This window comes from Ischnura elegans, chromosome 2 (genome assembly GCF_921293095.1).
Source record: "Ischnura elegans chromosome 2, ioIscEleg1.1, whole genome shotgun sequence".
Taxonomy (NCBI): Eukaryota; Metazoa; Arthropoda; class Insecta; order Odonata; family Coenagrionidae; genus Ischnura; species Ischnura elegans.
This window is the reverse complement of record NC_060247.1, coordinates 33,275,046-33,293,560: the sequence shown is the minus strand read 5'-3', so window position 1 is coordinate 33,293,560 and position 18,515 is coordinate 33,275,046. Positions and strand designations below refer to the sequence as shown.

General features: G+C 34.1%; 1 protein-coding gene across 15 annotated transcripts in view; it reads right to left on the bottom strand.

The window, feature by feature from the left end:
- Positions 1-18,515, bottom strand: part of LOC124153567 (kinesin light chain) — a 110,453-nt gene that overhangs the window by 16,428 nt on the left and 75,510 nt on the right. For all 15 annotated transcript variants that reach the window (XM_046526821.1, XM_046526822.1, XM_046526814.1 and 12 more), the window contains 5 exons: positions 15,388-15,475; positions 13,768-13,938; positions 11,174-11,378; positions 9,564-9,790; positions 6,767-6,928 (listed from right to left, as the gene is read on the bottom strand). In XM_046526821.1, coding sequence (XP_046382777.1) covers positions 6,767-6,928; positions 9,564-9,790; positions 11,174-11,378; positions 13,768-13,938; positions 15,388-15,475 — 853 coding nt within the window. The remainder of the gene's footprint in view (positions 1-6,766; positions 6,929-9,563; positions 9,791-11,173; positions 11,379-13,767; positions 13,939-15,387; positions 15,476-18,515) is intronic.

Genomic DNA, 18,515 nt, shown 5'->3' with positions numbered 1-18,515 from the left:
TGATATAATCCAAAAAAAGGAACAATAATTTGATAATAAAAGAATAATATTTTGCATTTTCCAAAATATCTTGAAAATTCAGGAAAAAAATCTTACCAAAAAAATTCATGGTTCTATTAATTATTTACATTAAATCTTAAATTACCAAAACCTTAGCTTTCAACTAACACTGAAGAACTAGTCAATGACATAAAGAATCACTGACAATAAGAAATGTTTCACACATTTCACCACAAATATGCTATTGCAGTCAAAAGCAGATACACATACATACATTAGAGAAAATCGATGGCCCTAACTTAAAAGATCTACTTCAATACAGCAACAATGAAATCTGATCTGATCAAATGAAAAATTATGTTGAAAGGAATTACCAAATAAATGCATTTCATAGCATTGTACACAATAAATGAATACAACATTTGCAATCATTGTAATACTCAGGGGCATTGGATGAGCATATTTGTAAATAAACAACAAATCTACTAATATCAAATAAACTAATTAATCATATATAGGTTATACGTAAAAATATTGGTAGATACGCTTATGACATGTAGAAGCAATAACTTACTAAAAATAGGTAGCAATTAACTACCACAATCTGAGAATTAAAGAACTCTAATACATATACTTTGTTAAACAGATCGATTTACTCTTCCTACGCATTAATGCCTAAATATCAATTGAACTAAATCTATCTCGATGACATATTACCAAAAGGCATAGTTGTAGAATTTATGTAGTAAGTTCAAGGACAAGGTGAAAATAATTAATTATTATTCAGAGATGGAGTATAATGATCTCAACCCTAATCCCAATATTTTTACAATGAATGCATCATATTAGAGAGCTTGTGACAACTTCAACAGATAACAAATACTTATTATTCACAACAGGGAAAATGTGACAGAAAGTTTTTGACATTTAATGCATATCATCTTCTAATTCATCCTTTGATTTCTAATATGAATGCTAAACTTAAAATGGTATGATAAAAAATTGACTGGTTCAGATCTACTACCTAAACCTATACCAACACAGTAATAGAAATAAAAAGACTAGACACAAACAGCATAGATAAGGTACTCTACAAAAACCTACCCTTGTCTAAATTAGATTTCGAAAGCACTTTTAATATCATTTTGAATTTGAAAAATAAGCAAAATAACTTACTTCAGCATGAGTCACATGCTCCTCATAAGCTAGGAAATGGTACACTAAATGAAGTAATTGCAACTATAAGCACAAATAAAACTGAATCAACTGAAGCTCACCTGAGCTATGGTGAGCACAGCAACGGACTTCATTTGTCTAAATATCAAATACACATAGTAGATGAAACATAGGATGATCAAAACCGAATGTATTGCCAACAGTAACCATTTACCTACCCATATAAATGTGCACCAATAATTATTTCTACGGCCACCATTAAAATTTAATTTCCATGAAATTAGGCATGAAATGTGTACAGTATCAGAACCATTCACCACAGTAAGCAACAGCAATTACTTCTTGCCAACCAGTCAGAGCTGCATGTAATTGCTAAAGCAAAATAAAGCCATTTCACCATTTCAATATACCGTGAGAGATTGACCCATCATTAAAACTTGGGCCTTATCACCAGGCAAACCAGGATTACATATGCTGATAAAGTACAAAGGATAAATTTAAAATTAATAATACACATCAAATTATATTTGAGAATTAATAAATTTGATATTGATTAGGATGGAATTGAACCTGTGGCATTTGAAATAAAAACTTCCTGAGTAATTATTCATTAATGTAATAGGTTTCCATAGAGATGTAAAGATTAAGTAACTATAAAATTTTTTCATTATTTAATTCTTAACATTAAATATGATTTATCAACTTCCATACATTGAAATAGAAGATTCCAAAAATTTCTTACTAATTTAGGTCACAAGATATTGCAAGAAAAATGCTGAAGGTGACATTGTAAAAATGAAAATATTAACGAAAAGTAGTGATGTGCGAGTACTCAAAAATTCGAGTCGAGTCGTTTTGATTTAAGAGCCATCAACAAGGCTAGTGCGTTCAGAAAACTGCTGACAGGAAGTAGTATCATCAAACTCACTAATGAATCATTGGAAAATTTTATAGATCATTTAATGGCCTTGGCATGGAAGTTTCAATTGGCTCCACATATAGCAAATACTATAATAGTCGCAGTGGTTGCCAAATAAGTTTTCGGTGGTGGCCAATCCTCTTCCAACTTAGCAGCATATTCGGAGTAATCGGAGTGTAGCACTATATTGCTCATATGTTCTTATACTTCAATTTCATACCCATCCCTATTTTCTTCACTCAAATGCCGTGAGAATATGTAAAATTCATGTACGGAGTCAGAAGAGTGGCACAGCTCTTTAGCCAGTCTCAAAAATAAGTAAAAAAAGACAGTTGTTCCATTGCCATTCAGGATAATCCTCTCTAAATAGGAAACCTCGTAAATTGTCTCCATACCAGGCCTCAAATACTCATGGCCCATTTGATTCCTATAAGAAGTAAAGGCAGTACCTAAATTTGGCAAGATCAAGTTCACAGTAACCGTAAGCCAAGTGTAAGTGTGCCAGCTTTCCAAAGAATCGGAAAAAATTTTGCTTCGTACTTCAGACTGATTTTGCACATTAAAAAGACCTACTGTTTCTCATTTACTTATCAAACACAATCAGAATTGATCACAAACTTTTTTTCTAATGGTGAATTTATCACAAAAAATCCAAAATACACTCATTACATTAAGAAAGCATTATTAAAGGAGGAACACTTCCAAAATAATTTCTTAATCTTTCCTAATCAACATAATCTTACAAAAATTGGCCACCCACTCTTTTTACCCAAGTCTAATGTGCATGCACTACAAAACACATTGAGGAACAATCGCTATATGGGCAATTGGATAACGATTGCAACATATCCAAGTTACGAGACCCCCGTCCCATGTGCTTGCATTCAGGTTTCACCTTACCGTGTGGTTTACTTTGCCCTGAATAGCCTTTCAAAATTAGACTGAGGAATGCATGAAGGACAGAGGAGATACAGCTATGCTAAAAGCTCGTTCACAAAGTATGTTTTTGGCTGGGAGTCTATTTGAACAAACTGCGGGGAAAAAGGGGTCTGGGTATACGTAACCATTCTATTTTAGGAATCAATTAATAATGCTTGCACTTGTTGCCAACCACCAGCAATTTGCTTCTATAAGGCAAGTAAATGAAATTTTTTATAGGGTTGGCAAACACTGCTAAAACAACACTGTTTCCCCATAGAGGCCAAGAGGGGAACTTTTTCCTTTCCCTAAAAAATTAACCTCCCTCAGGACACTTTCCTCTCTTCTTCTGGCCATTAGGCACACTAAGGTGGCAAGAAATTTTAACAAATCTATACTTATCCTTTTGGAATGGGGTAAATTTAACCTTGTGGCAAAACTTCTTTCCTTGCATTGAACCATAGCGGAGCACTACTTTTATTCTGTAATCAAGTCTTTAAGAATGCTTCAGTGTCAGATTTTTTATCAACCATTTTTCATTAAAAGTGCTTTTGTTACAAAGGTACATTGCATTCAGAATGGACTCCCATAATTAGTAATAATAATAACAATGATAACGATGGAAAAGGGATTATTAGGGAGACTGGTAGATTGATGAGAAGAGTGCAGCCTGCCGATTGAGGAGTCCCAGCTAAAAACCTTACCTAAGACTTCAAATATCCCCAAATAAAAATCCATGAAAAGAAAGGTGGCCCAAATTTCCTATTTCCCCTTTGGTTCCCTACTAACAGGCAAGTTCAGTGTAATTCGAGTTAATGAATTCTGTCATTTATTTCATGTCATTTTGTCATCCATTCCAAAATAATACGATGGCAACATAAGCCTGAAAATATCAATTGAATTTCGAGCTTATGGTATTCCCAGTAAGTTCCTAAAATATCTCTGATTAATGTACCTAAATCCTATGAATGGAAATTTATCACGCAATGAAGCTATCTAGTAATCAACATAAAGACACATGCCCCTCATAAGCTGATAAGTACAGCAAAGAATAGAATCTCTTCCTTAGAATTTTAACACAAATGTATCATTAGTTTAAAAGGCATGCAAGTTGCTACAAATAACCAGCGACTTCAGTTACCATTAACTGCACACTACTTTGGAACTAAATAAGGGAAAAGAGTCCATTTTTAACCATTCCAAGAAAAAATTTGCCACATCTGAACTACTACCATAGTGACCCTAACAATGAACATGAAATCCATCATCCATCTGCCCAATCTTGGACAAAGAAGTTTAACCAAACAGTAATTTTAATCAATATGTTTTGAATGCTACAGTAGGCTATATGTAATATACATGCATTCTAAATGTAGCATACCAATTTTACAATACTGCAACTTTGTGAGTGAGATTTGTCAATTGTTTTATCTCAATTTCAGTTTTGTAGAGAGCTATAGGGGAAAAGGGTGAGACCAGGATCCCTTAGGTCCTTTCAAGTGCTTGGAACACAAAAAAACCACTTTTTATATGCCTCAGACAACTTTCGGTATGTTTCTCAAGAATGCCATCCCTTTGAGAACTCATTAGTTAGAACTTGTTGCCTGACCAAAGCCCAATCAATACTCTTTCATCACATCTCTTCAAAATATTTTTGTACAAAGCAGCAAGGCATTGCTTACAAGACACATACATATTTTAGGAATCAATGGCATTGCATTAAAGGAATCAGAATTAAAAGTAGGGCATCAATTGGTATCTGAATTGAAGTTGATGGTTTGAGGCGTCACTTTATGGAATTTATTCATATTGAATGAAAATTAAACTACGTTTTTCCACCTAAAATATTTATTAGATCACTATCATGGTTCCAACACACTGTGTTACCCTCGGGCCTGAGGATGACGCAGTGTGTTGAAACCATGGTAGTGATCTAATAAATATTTTATGTGGAAAAACATAGTTTAATTTTCATTCATCAGTAACTGAATAGATAAAAAATTGAAATCAAATCTTCACTGAAGCAAATGCAGAATCACTGGTTCAAATTAACAATTTTAAAGTTTGAAATACATTCAAAAACACTTTTTACCCACTTGGTCAAGCTTAATGTTGATTTACGTAACTACAAGTTTTTAACCTTTGAATTCACTGATGAATGGCTAAGCTGAAAGGAATAGGAAAACAGTACCCTATCTCAGTCTCCTTTGCAATAAAAATATAAGCTATGTCTACTCAATTCCTATTGAATTTTTTGTTAAAAATTACCCAGATTGGAGTAACTGCTTTTTAAACACTTTAATCCCTTCCCTAGCTATCAGGTGAAAATTCATAACAATGCTATGACAATGGAAATTCAGGTATGTACTTCACTAAAATATGAGGTATTCCTAAAATGGAAAAATTATTACTGCTCCAGTTAATACTATTACTACTCTAGAAATCAAAACTATTGAATGACCTAGAGAGACAATCAGGAATCACTGAACTTGTTTTTACTTTCCCTACCTCACCATGCATCATCATTATGAAATAATAAAATGTAGATGTTTTGAAATTCACCCATCCCAATCTTTCACACAAATGAAATTTTTGGAAACATGCACTTTAGTGAGACAATGCGTGAATTTAAAAATTCTAATAAGGGAGCAATTGACCAACCATGGTTGCATTTCCCCATTAATACACAGAAATATATATACATCACAGCAAACTCTGGGGACAAATACACTAGTCAACCCATTTTAAAAACCATCAGGTTGTAAATGCACATGTGAAAGAGTAAAAATGGTTTGCTTACGTACTAAAAGTAAATTACCTTGAGTATGCTGGAGGATAATACTTAGTCAAGAGACATTAACTATGTAACTCCAAAAATAAGAATTCAAAACATGAACCTAGTTAGAAAGTCAGATTATATGAAAAACATTATCAATAGTTGACCATCTATTCCCCATTCGTGTATGAAAAAAGAGATGTAACAATGCCCATTAAACCCAGACGGTAAAAGCTAAGATTCATAAATATTAATTACACAGAATGAACCTGAAGGAAGATAAAAATTCACAATTGACAATTTTTATGCCCTATACTTAATTTAAGCTAACATTGCCTACAATGAAGACCTTATCATAAAATGGAGAGTAAAAGTGAGTCCACGAACATTGCAAAAGCTGATAGGGCAACCTCATGAATGATTTTTAGATACAAAAATATAAAAGTCTCTCAATAATTGATATATGTGATTAACGCATCCATCTAGGATAAATGGCCAACTTATGTACCATTACATACATCACAAAAAGTATGAGCTAATCTAAGGGTTTGATATTCAACCATGCGAATAGTTGTACTCTCACAGCATGGATGTAAAAAAAATTGAGAAACATTTCAATTTACAATGTCAGACCTCATGACTACAAGGTAATTTTTTTGCAGAAATCTTTGCATATACAAAAGGCACTTATGAATATATTGCAAACAAAAAAATGAATTTTTTAATTCAGGAGTGAGATAGCTTTTTCTTAGCACACACTTTTTTCGGCTACAAAAATAATTGAAGTTTCTATATTCTCAGTTTTGAAAACAAAAAGGCCTTGTGGCATTACCTTCCAGCAAAGTTATATCGTATTCAATCATTGGCACAAAACGGACATATGAGTAGTGATGGAAATAACCAACAATGCACTTAAAAAGATGATGAGGGAGAGATAAATGATAGTACTAAGACGCAAAATCGAAACCTTGGCTCACCTCTTCTCCACCATCATATTGTACAGATTCCAATGATTCTCGAGAGCCACGCCGGCTGCGGTCTTTGGTTCCAGTTGAAGCACCAGAGCTCCGACGCTTCTCAGCTATTGTTTCAGATCCTAAAATCTGGGCCACTTTAGCTTGCTTGACTATATCCAAAGCCTGAAAGTAACAAAGGCCTTTGATGCAGAGAAGCAATTTAAAACTAAAACTGACACATTAAAATGACTATTCTCAGAATAACTACATGTGTACAAGTTACTACATCTTATAGCTACCAGGCCATCAATTTTACAATTCGAACATTAAGGCACGTAGCTGTTATGCCGCGCATTATTATTCTACACACTTTTACTGAAATTGATAACTATTTTTCAAATAAAGAGAAAACACACACAAATTTCATTTCTAATATAATTAAATCAGTACAAAACTTCAATTAAGAGAATTCTGGTATATAGGTATATCCCGTATCAAACAGAAAATTAGAAATATTGAAATAAATACTTGATATTTTCCATAATTATAAAATTTATTACAACCAACGTTTTGCTGTAACTACATCATATTCAAGGTACAAATCGTATGAGGCCCACTCAATTCATACCATTTTTCACTGGAGTGGGGGAAAGTAAGGAAAGAGAGGAGGGGAGGAAATGGGAAAAATGAACACAGGAAGTGCATGCCCAAAGGTGCCCAATGTCAATGGTGGCCAAGCACATCAAGGAGAGTGGCCACAATCCAAATTTCTTGACCAAGGTGCTCCATACCCATACGAAAGGAAATATTAGCTGCTTTGGAACAATTAGAGATTAGCAATAGAAAACATTCACAAGTTTCCCAACTAAACTACCACCACTAGATATCAAATTCTCCCCTACTATCCTTCAAGTAAAAATAGTGGTGATGGGTGGATTTGATTCCTCGATTCTATGCTAAGAATCGGAATTGAAAATGAATATTTACTAAGGTGAAAAATTGATTCCGATTCCAGTAGTACTTTAAACCACAAATTTACATATGACCGTGCTTCTAACGGTCATTTGAATTTTTGTGCCACATAATCATAAAAACAAAACACATTCGAATCAGGGTAATGACCGTTTCTTCCATGCCGTATTACCGTAGTGACGTTAAAGATAAATAAGTTTGTTACTGAAATTTAGCTATTATTATTTAATTCCATAGTGATGATGTGAGTGATGCTTTTGTTAACTGATCCTTTCACAGAGTAATAATTTTTTATGTGGTTGTCTCGCTACCTGGAATTTACTGATATTTTTCTAAGAGCCCATGGCATCAGAATTGGTAGAATTGGAAATGAAATGCCAGAGCCACAATCCAGATAAAAATTGCTACAATTTTGGAATCGATCCATCACTTAAAAGTAGAAAGTGTGTCCCAAGAAGAATCAACAACTTCACTTTCCCTCCTCCCCCACCACTTCCCCCAGTCAAAGTGGTGAAAACATCTCGCTGCATGACATACTGTGAATCCAGCCAGCAGCCTGCTTGCTCAGAAAACACTCTGCCGCCGCCCCCATTTACGGACTGCCTCCAGAAACAAAACCCTACAATTCCACCAGAGAGGAAGATCACCACGTGGATGTTTGAATGTTTCCATTGAAAATTTTGTTAACCCCAAAAAACCCTGCAATTCCCCTGCTTCCCACTTTACAAACCTGCACCGCCTCTTTCTCCAGTTTTTCCAGGCATCATCTTCCCTTCTTTTACTCTCCTATCGATTCCGTTCACTTCCCTCTTCAGGTTTTCCCATCTCTTCCCTTTCCTCTCTCCCCTTACTTTTCCCACTCCTGGTTAAAAATTGTATAAATTAAATGCACTACACACCATTGGTATCTTGAAGATGATGTAGTAATATCTAAACCTAGGTTGTTATAAATTTAATAATCGCGGAGAATTGCACGTATTTATTTCAATGTGGAAAAATTCCACTCCATCACACTTGAACCTTTGGATTTTATTAGAAAGTTAAACAGTTTTACGGATACATACTAAATCTCTGAATGATACTGAGACTCCAAGCTGACAAAGGATTGCACCTAGCATTCGAGGGAGTTGGCAATAGCATCCATATAAATAAATATACCAAGAAATTTTTGGATGAAAAAAGGTTTGATAACAGTCAAGTTGTCCATCCTTTAAAAATTCAGTCCAATAATTTTGATGCAAACAATTTTTATTTCACAAACTGAAAATTAAAAAACCTACAAAAATACATTTCAGCTTTAGAGACTGAAATTTAGGATGCACTATTATTTTCTAATCGACTATAATAAGAACAACTAGAAAATTGAAAATCATTACATTGAAAAATATACCAGACCACATGTTTTACATAATATTTTTGGATGCCAATTATGTGAATATTCTCTCACAATAATTTTTTCCAGCATGCCTAACAAAACTGATAAATTAAATTGAACTGAAATTGATGCAGTATTTGAATGACTACAGTTTTTCATTTTCAAATATTAACTTTAAAATATTTTAATGACTTCTAGTGGAACCTAAAATTAATTTCAAAGGTAGATTACATTTGTGTGTCATTATAAAGCCAAAAGAATTTAAATTGATACAAAAAATGAAACACTAAAGAAACATGGTGCCAAGTAAATTACAGATGCATTCATTAAGATTATTATTTAAAGTTTTTAGGGCAAACTTGAACCCCAGCCCACTAGAAAGCAACTTCCTGAAATCTAAGAATACTATGATCTGCTTTTAGAATACGTAAAGATTTAAAAACTTAATTTCTTTAGAATAATGAACATTACCTCTTTCCTAGACCGTAAGGCACAGTCCTCAAGGGTTTCTGCAGCTTCATATTTCCCTTGACGACGATAAAGGGCACCCAGGTTTTTCAGGGTTGTTGTCACAGTAGGAGAGTCAACCTTAGCAGCTTTGTGCCAACCACCATACTCTCCATACGGTGCATTTTCCTTGTTTCGATGTTTGTTCTCCTCCCGCTCCTCAGCAACTTGCCAAATCGGCTTGTTGTCCCCTGCGCAGCAAGGTAACCACCGTAGCAGGAGGAAATAACTCACAAATACACTGACTGACTTCTGGCCATTTCAATCAAGCAATATCTCTCACGAGGTTTATCCAAGCAAATAGTTGAGGTGTAACCGTCTCATCATTCATTAAATTACACATGTTGCAGTCTGGTGTTTTAGAACATAGATTGATGAAAGTTATAATTGCAAACTCATTAAGTAAGCACTTAAACTTGAGAATGGCTCATGTTTTATTTAAAATATCCTCCTATAAATTACGCATTTCTGTTTAAAATTCTGCCCACTTTTCAACTTCTTGATATTATTTACAAAACTATGTCCATGCAATGTTATTTTAAAAAACTTCTCCCATCCAGCAATAACCATCTTCAAGCACACAGCAAAATAGAGTAGCAATAGCAATAAATAAATCAGCTACATCTAACCTCCGAAGAGAGACCACAAATTCAAAATACTAAAGTGATGAACTTTCGCAGGGATTAATTGAGAAATAAGAAACTCAAAATAGTAAATTTTAAATTTTTATAGGTGCCAATTGCATAAGTTAGTACAACTACAGATAAAACAATTTACAATTACCATAAAAGCTAAACAATCATAAAAAAATATAAAAGGGATTGACACATTCACACTTCCAGTGATGAAAACTGAACTTCACATTTCACACAACAATTCACACTAACAATTTGCACTTATAAACTGTTTTAAACAGACATTAAAGCTTTAGCAATAGGCAACAAAGCATAAATTTAAGGCAAGCAATTAGCCACACAAAACAAACTTGCGCAAAATTTAACAGATAGAACTTCATCAAATCCACAAAAGTTATCACAGAGAAATGATATGTATGTCAATGGACGTTGACAAAAATGTGCATTCTTACATAAATCATCATTTACTAATTACACAAATGACAGTTATGCGACTACCACCAGTGACATATACTCAAATTCAAGTAAATGCATATTCAAAAGAGGATAAATTAAATAAACATTCCCAATTTTACTGACATGCAAAAATACATATCGATGCTGATACATCATTTCTAAATCACCACAGACACAAATGGCTCAAAGGCAAAGTATTTGGTTCAAATTAATTTTCTGTTAAAAGGTAAGGTTATATTTCCTTAGATTAAAAAGTTAATTTATTTCTCTTTAAATTATACACCTCCATCTAATAAATATTTTAAATAGATCTTCGAAAAAAGCTTTGACAGTTGATGACATTATATTTTTCCATCCTTTAACCAATTGATTTCAAGTGTTCACTGAAATTTATCATTATGGCCAGAATTAGTGAGAGTCAAAATGTAATTATAAATAAAAATTAACATAAAACTGAAATTGCAATAAGGGCTCTTCACTCACCATCAATAGTTCCAAATTCCCGTTCATGTGCTCTAGTTAATACTTGTTTATACAAAATTTCAGCTTCTTTGTACTTTCCTTGTTTTAAGTAACATGAAGCCAGATTGTTCTTAGTTTTAGCTACATTGGGGTCATCAGGACCAAGCTTCGACTCGTAGATCTCTAACGCCCTTTGATAATACCTTTCCACTTCTTCATATTTGCCCTGAAAATAATAGATGTGCTTTAATGAAAAAAAAATTCTCAATGGATGTGCCTTAAAAAATTAATAGAATGCTAAAAAAGACACAAATATCACATGTCAAATAAAAACTTTTGGGCTACGTCTCCACATCAATTTTCAGGTGGCCCCAATATTTCCCAACCGATGCTGGTCGCTAAGATTCCCTTGAAAAAGTAACCAGCATCGGTCGGGAAACGTTGGGGCCACCCGAAAATTGACGCGGTGACATTGCCCAAAACTTTTATTCGACATGACAAGAACCCGCTAAAGTTTTAAAGAAGAAATATCAAGTAATGCACAAAAAAGAAAATTACAACATGGGATACCATTAAAATTTTCAAATCCATATTTAAGAAAATAAAATGATAGCAGAAGAATTTGTAAAGGTATATGAGATTTACCGTAGAACCACAATATAATGAAATTCAAGCGACACAACATTAGAAAATTCAAAACAGCAAAATTTGCAATTGAGAAGTAAAATTTTTTACCAGCATCTTTTTATATTTCATCATTCCTAGTTTCAAAATTAGAAGTGAATAAAGTCATAGAAATGCATTGGTGCTGCGTGGATACTAAAAACCTCGAAAATAAAACTAAATATATTTCAGCCATTCATAATGAGCAAATTTATTATTCCATGAAGTATATAGCATATTTCTCCAAATTTCTCCACCCCTAACTTTTGAGGATAGACTTTCAATTCAATATTGCAAACCAATCCTTGGCACACTGCTAAACATGTTTTGTACCCATGGTGTGCAATTGAATAAATTTATTATTGTTCAACAAAAATAGTACCTCAAGTGTTTATTGACCTGGACATTCTATTCCCTCTGATCAATCTATGCTGCCTAAGCCCTAGATCACTACAGATTGTGTACCTTATTTTATGAGCAGTCACACAAAAAATTAATTAAGGGCACCAGATTCTGGTGCAATAGGGTAGTTTCCTTCATCAAAGAAAATGAAAGGCATTGATTGCGATTCGTTACTCACCATTAGTGTATTCATAACATACAATTTATTTAGTTTTAGAAATCCCAGTTTAGATGAATGTTAATGGTCTATTAAAATTGCCCATGGTAGGAAAGTTTCCTTCGTTTGATAGGGTATTAATAATCTTATTTAAGCCAAGCGCTACCTGCTAGCAGAGTACTCTACGATACCGCCATGCTCAGCAGCAAGCAGCCTGCATTGTAGCAGCATTCATAGCCTCACACCCAGGTAGCCTCACACAGCAGCAGCCAGACGTCTTACGGGCTTTTCCCAGCATACATACTTAGCTTTTGCATTTTCGCACACTTGAAAATTTTCACTTTTCATTTAATCCCGAAAAATAGATATAGTCATTTAAAAATCTAAAAGCGTGAAATACATACCCCAGGAGTAATAATCTTTCAATTCAAGCAATAAAAAAAAATAATAGGAAACCACCCTATTATGCACATTTACTGTCACCACAAGTATCATTCTCAACAATGCAGTAATTGTTGTTTATAGCTTGCCTAATCGGGCTTTGTTCTGAGCTGGTAGCAAAATTTATAGCCAAAGAGCAGAAACCCTGTGCCAACCTGACTGAGTCAATTTCTGTTAACAGCTATCTCTAATGGAATCTCCTCCCAGAGAACCAATGGAAGGTATATGCTTAGGTTCCTCTCCAAATCTCATCGCACAAGTTCAACTCCTCCCTGCACTATTCACCATTCTTCACATTTAGATAACACAATATTTGAACCTTTCAACCTAAAAAGAGAAGTTTGAGCAAATTTGCCCAGTCAACATCTGGCAAGTCAAATGTTCTTGCTGGCTATTTCCCTAAAAATGATTATGGCATAAGTAGCAACCGTGCACTCTTCTATATCTCCCACCACTTCACTACCCTAAGACTCAGCAGATCTCAAAACCATGAAGTAAAAATACTTAATTTGCAATGATGACACTTTGTATTGCATTAATTGTCAACAGTGCACATCTACACTACTTTCTAAGTCATAGATTTGCCAAACGTGGTCTGATTGAGGAAGAAAAGGAAAATTACAACACACAGCAGACGAGAGGTTGATAGGGGAACCCTCTTGTATTTGACTTTCTCCATACTATGAAAGTTTCAAAATTAAGAAACATATGGATAACATTAGATAGAAATTTCAATGGGACTGGAAAAATTGTTTGTTGTAGGAAAATTTTGTAGCACGGAAATTAGTTATATTGTGGTTCTAGTGTAATGGAAAAGGACTTGTATTATCACAACTGAGATAAGTAACATTAATTTAGACTATAGCCATGTTTTGATACAGTTCATTTTTTTTAAATCCATAAATGAGTGAAAACTGGGGTCAGGAGAAATTTTTAAAGACATTTATATTACCTGATTTTGACATAGCAAGGCAAGATTATTCAACTGCTTTGCTACATCTGGATGGTCTTTCCCCAAAACTTTTTCTCGGATCTCAAGAGCCCTTTTGCACAAAGGCTCAGCCTCCTTGTACTTCCCTCGTTTCCCAAACAAAACAGCCAGATTGTTCAATGTTGCTGCAACCTATAGAAAAGACAGGAAGGTGTAAATTCAGATGACAAGCAGCCAAACATCAATGGGAGCAACAATATCATTAAAACACCAAATGGCATTTCACCCGCCTTCAAAAGGCAATTTCACTACTTTACTACGACTGCCAGCATTAAGTAATAATCACTCGAAAAAAATGGGAGAAATAGGGACCATTGGGATCCATTACACAGGCACTATTACCCTAAGCAATTGAATAAGTTCTGTTTTGCTGCTCATCCTCAGTGCCAGAGAAAATAGTTGTAGGTCATAATGAGCAGCACAGAAAAACAATTATATGCTTTGAGAGGTTATTTGCAAGGCTAGAAAATGTCTAGCTTAACCCTAGCTTAACACTAGGAATACCAGACTTCCCTCCTCCTAGAACTGCTGAATGGAATCATTTTGACTACTAGCTCATTATTATTTATTTTTCCAGATTATTTCTTCTTTTATTAACACATTGCTTTATTCTTTTGTTTTGCTAATAATTGTAATACTTTTAAAGTAGGTTTAACAAAAATAAATAGGTACAGTTGAACACATCGAATATAGCACCGTTTGCATTTGCGTGATACCAGATTTGGGATTTCACCAGATTTTAGGTGCTGAGGTAGTAACCAGTATAATGATTTTTTTCACAAGTAAATTCAATAAGTTACAATGAAAGGAGATTAAATTTAAATAATATATCATTAACTTACAAATAATTTATGATAAATAGGAAGGTCATTGTTTCTATATTTACACACAGTCATATTCAACCAATAGTCGTATTGTAAAATGGCCAAGTGAAGAGAACAAAAAATATTTTAGCAAATGAGTTCAATTTTCATTTTAAAAACAATTTTTACACAAACTCTAATTTTGGGTAAAAAATGAGCAACAGAAACTTCTTTTTCTGTTTCGTATTGTATTTTGTCTTAAAATTTTCTACAGCTGAAATTTTGTTGCATAATCCTAACGAGAGATTTTAAACACAATGTTTCATGAGTTTCAAGCATCCCAGTGTGACGATACATGCAAAGAGAGGATCAGAACTCTTTCCACTCTCTTATTAGACGCTGCATTCACTAAGCATTAATTTAAAATTTCGGATCCAGATCCGATGTCTCCGGCAAATTTGGATCCAAAGTATCCGGAGAAAGGCAATATCCGCAGATATTTGGATCCAAAGTATGCCATCTGACCATTTCTACTAATTCATTAAAACTGACAGCAAAATTCATAGATATTTTGAAAATCTGAGACATGTCATTTCTCACATTTCCTATATAATTCTTTTTTTTACAGCACAATGGGTTTCATCCAAGGTATACTGGTATGTAAAGGGACTCTCCATGTTCTAATAAAACACATTTCATTACATTCTCTTAATTAACACTAGATTGGGCACATGAAAAATCAACATTATTCCAGTGAGAGAGGAAGCAAAATACTTACAGCAGGATGGTTTTCTCCCAACGTTTTCTCTCTAATAGCAAGAGCGTCATTCAATAAATTAGCTGCTTCCTTGTACTTGTTTTGGTCTCTGCAAATAAGGCATTATAAGGCATGGTTAATAAATTATTCCACAAAATTATGATGGCATTCCTGTAAATAATGTGTTTCTAAACATTTACGGCCCTAAAAAAATAACAAAATCTATATGCCACAGAGGATAAAGAAAGACTAAACACAGTGTAATGAGCCATAAGGTGGCCACAATAAAATTTTATGGAGTTTACTATACCCTGGTCACCTTTTTTCCATTTCAACAATGCAAAATGATAAGAAATATTAACATGAAATACTTTAACTCCCGCATTATATAAGACACTTTCATTCATAATGTGCAGGTCAACCAATGGCTGCTATCCACATGTCTCCAAAATTTCATAAATAATTCCCACTCACATATTATGCACAGGACATCCTCAGATTACTAAAAGTCATAATCTTAGAACCATCAAAATTCACAAAAAATATAATAATTTCTCTGATTTAAGTATTGAGTGCTTAAAGATATTTATTATGAAGTACATATCAATTAATTCTTGCACATAATGGACATTTGTTTATCTTATGCACAGGGAACATCAAATTACTTAGAAAATTTTGCAAAAAAGAATGTGAATGTCTGTCCCAGAAGACCCCTAGGCATTTCTATCCAAAAAGAAATTACATAATTGGAAAAAAACACCTTTTCAATAGGACCCATTCACCAATACAGTGGAACTTGGTTAGTACGTTTCTGAAGGGACCACGAAAAATGAACGTACTAACCAGGAAAACGTACTAACGAGGAAAGTAAATAATAGCAGTCGGGGATATTGCAATCAGTGAAAAAGTCGTCATAATTACAATTACTATCGGTAGTTCTCATAGGATCGACTTCCTGAACTCTTTTCACATTTAAAATCAAGAAAATGAGCGCTACCATGAAAAACAATACCATGTGAACAAAAATCGCAATTTTTCATGGACATCCCGGAGACGATTTCATGATTACGGCGTCTATCTCCCGTGATTAATCATATATATATTTACAGAACGAGGACGAGTGAAGCTCAGACAAGCGATTTTTCTTTCTCACAGCGTACTCGGAGAATATAACAACAACCCGGAGTAAGTCAACTGGTTTTTTAAACATCATAAAAATTGGGCAAAATTATATTGACTTTCAAATTACGGCAACAGCCGTAGACATTCGCTTCTGGAATGATACCTTTTCGATTGTGAAATCGATCGATATATCGACTGATGACACGCAAGATTATTATATTACGACGTAATTACAAGAAAATTTTATATTAAACAGTTGAAATTTACTTTCAAAATTTGTCTAATGTCGTCTGCTTTCGTTCCGAAATCAAGTATTTTTAAGCTAAGCTTCGCGTGGAGATCCAGAGGATCGTCTGCTGCCGCAACATTAGTCAAGTAAATACGCACGACGTCGAGTTTATGGAGCAGTACTGCTTTAGATAATGTGGGAATTGTCTAATACCGTTAAGACTCATTTCTTCATCATGATAACCCATGCAATAGCAACAATTGCCCACTCACGAACTTTGTGCGCAGCAGTGGGCACTCCCAAGCGCTCCAAAGGCAACAGAAGGTGAGGAGTTCGGGGTGGGGAAAATTGGGGCTTCTTATTGGCTGTAGTTTTTCATAGTCAGACATTCCCGAAAAATGGCCGCATTTTATTATTCAGCACGTCACAAGAATTCAGAAATGCATTTGGATAAATTACGGTAGAAGAAAGAGATGTGGAATGAATGGAAGGATGTTCACTAGAGAACGAATTGCGGGTTGCGTCACGGCAAGCAATTGAGCGTACTAACCAGGAAAGCGCAATTTTTTCAAACGTACTAACCAAATTCTTTTACCTGTATTTTGTTCGGATGGTACCGGGACCGAGGGAAATCGCCGTACTAAGGAGGAAAACGTACTAAGGAGGAACGTACTAACCAAGTTCCACTGTATTTTGCCAAGTTTGCACAAAATTGTACATCGCCATGCTTTATTTCACTCATTAGAAAGATGAAACTCTTCTTTAAATCCTATCATTTGTATGCAATTCCCTCTTCTCAACAACTGTTTTTGCTATAAAAAGGACTCAATGGTATAATTACAAGAATTAAGTTATTGCTCGAAGCTGAACCTAAATTGAAATTGCTTAGCAGATTGCAATAATGCACTTATGGGATGATCAGAGTTTATTCTACAGTTTAATTTCAGCATAGAGAATCTATGCTGTACTATTTAGGTTGATGAAATTCTATTCAGGCCATTCTAGCACACTTTAACCTGGGTGCTGTCCTTTGAAAATATCAAGTGGTGAATCCAAAAACAGCTTCCGTAGCCAAGTTTGATAATGAAGACGGAGAAAATATAAATGAAGATGCCTCCACTTATGGCATTATTGCTATCCTATTGTCCTAGGGTATTATTTAACCATTTCCATTACAATTTATTTTCTGAATATCATGCTCCCATCCTCCATTTATTTTTTCTGTGGCTCTTTTTAAATTGTATGGAAGGTAATGAAATAATATATTGTAGCATGTAATCAATTTAGAACAGCAAAACAAAAAGTGATTATTAAACATCAAGAACACAGCTATCACTACTCATGTAAAATCATTTTATTCCTTCCAACGTATCATTTTTCATGAAATATGAGTTATTTATGTACATTATGGATGTTTTAATATGGCTTAATTTTCAAAATATTAACATTTTTCTCCCAAATAGAGCTAAAATTATGAAAATCCAATGACGAGCTACACTCATCATTGTGTGATTTGGCATTGCATGTTTATGATGAGCAGGACTGGTCATTTCAGTGCAAGGGGTTAAAGACATAATACCAAGATGTTCAGATTTCAACTCATATTATCTGGGTCAATTATCTGGGTCTCCAGAATTATGCTTGCTGTAAGTCATGGCAATGTAATATAGATATCATTTGAATTGGTGGATCTGAGAGTGAGGGTGTAACTATATTATTTATAGAATGGTGAGGTCATGTCATTTACCTAAATAGTGAACATTACAAAGTTTAATTTATTTATTTTCCGTAGCCTAAT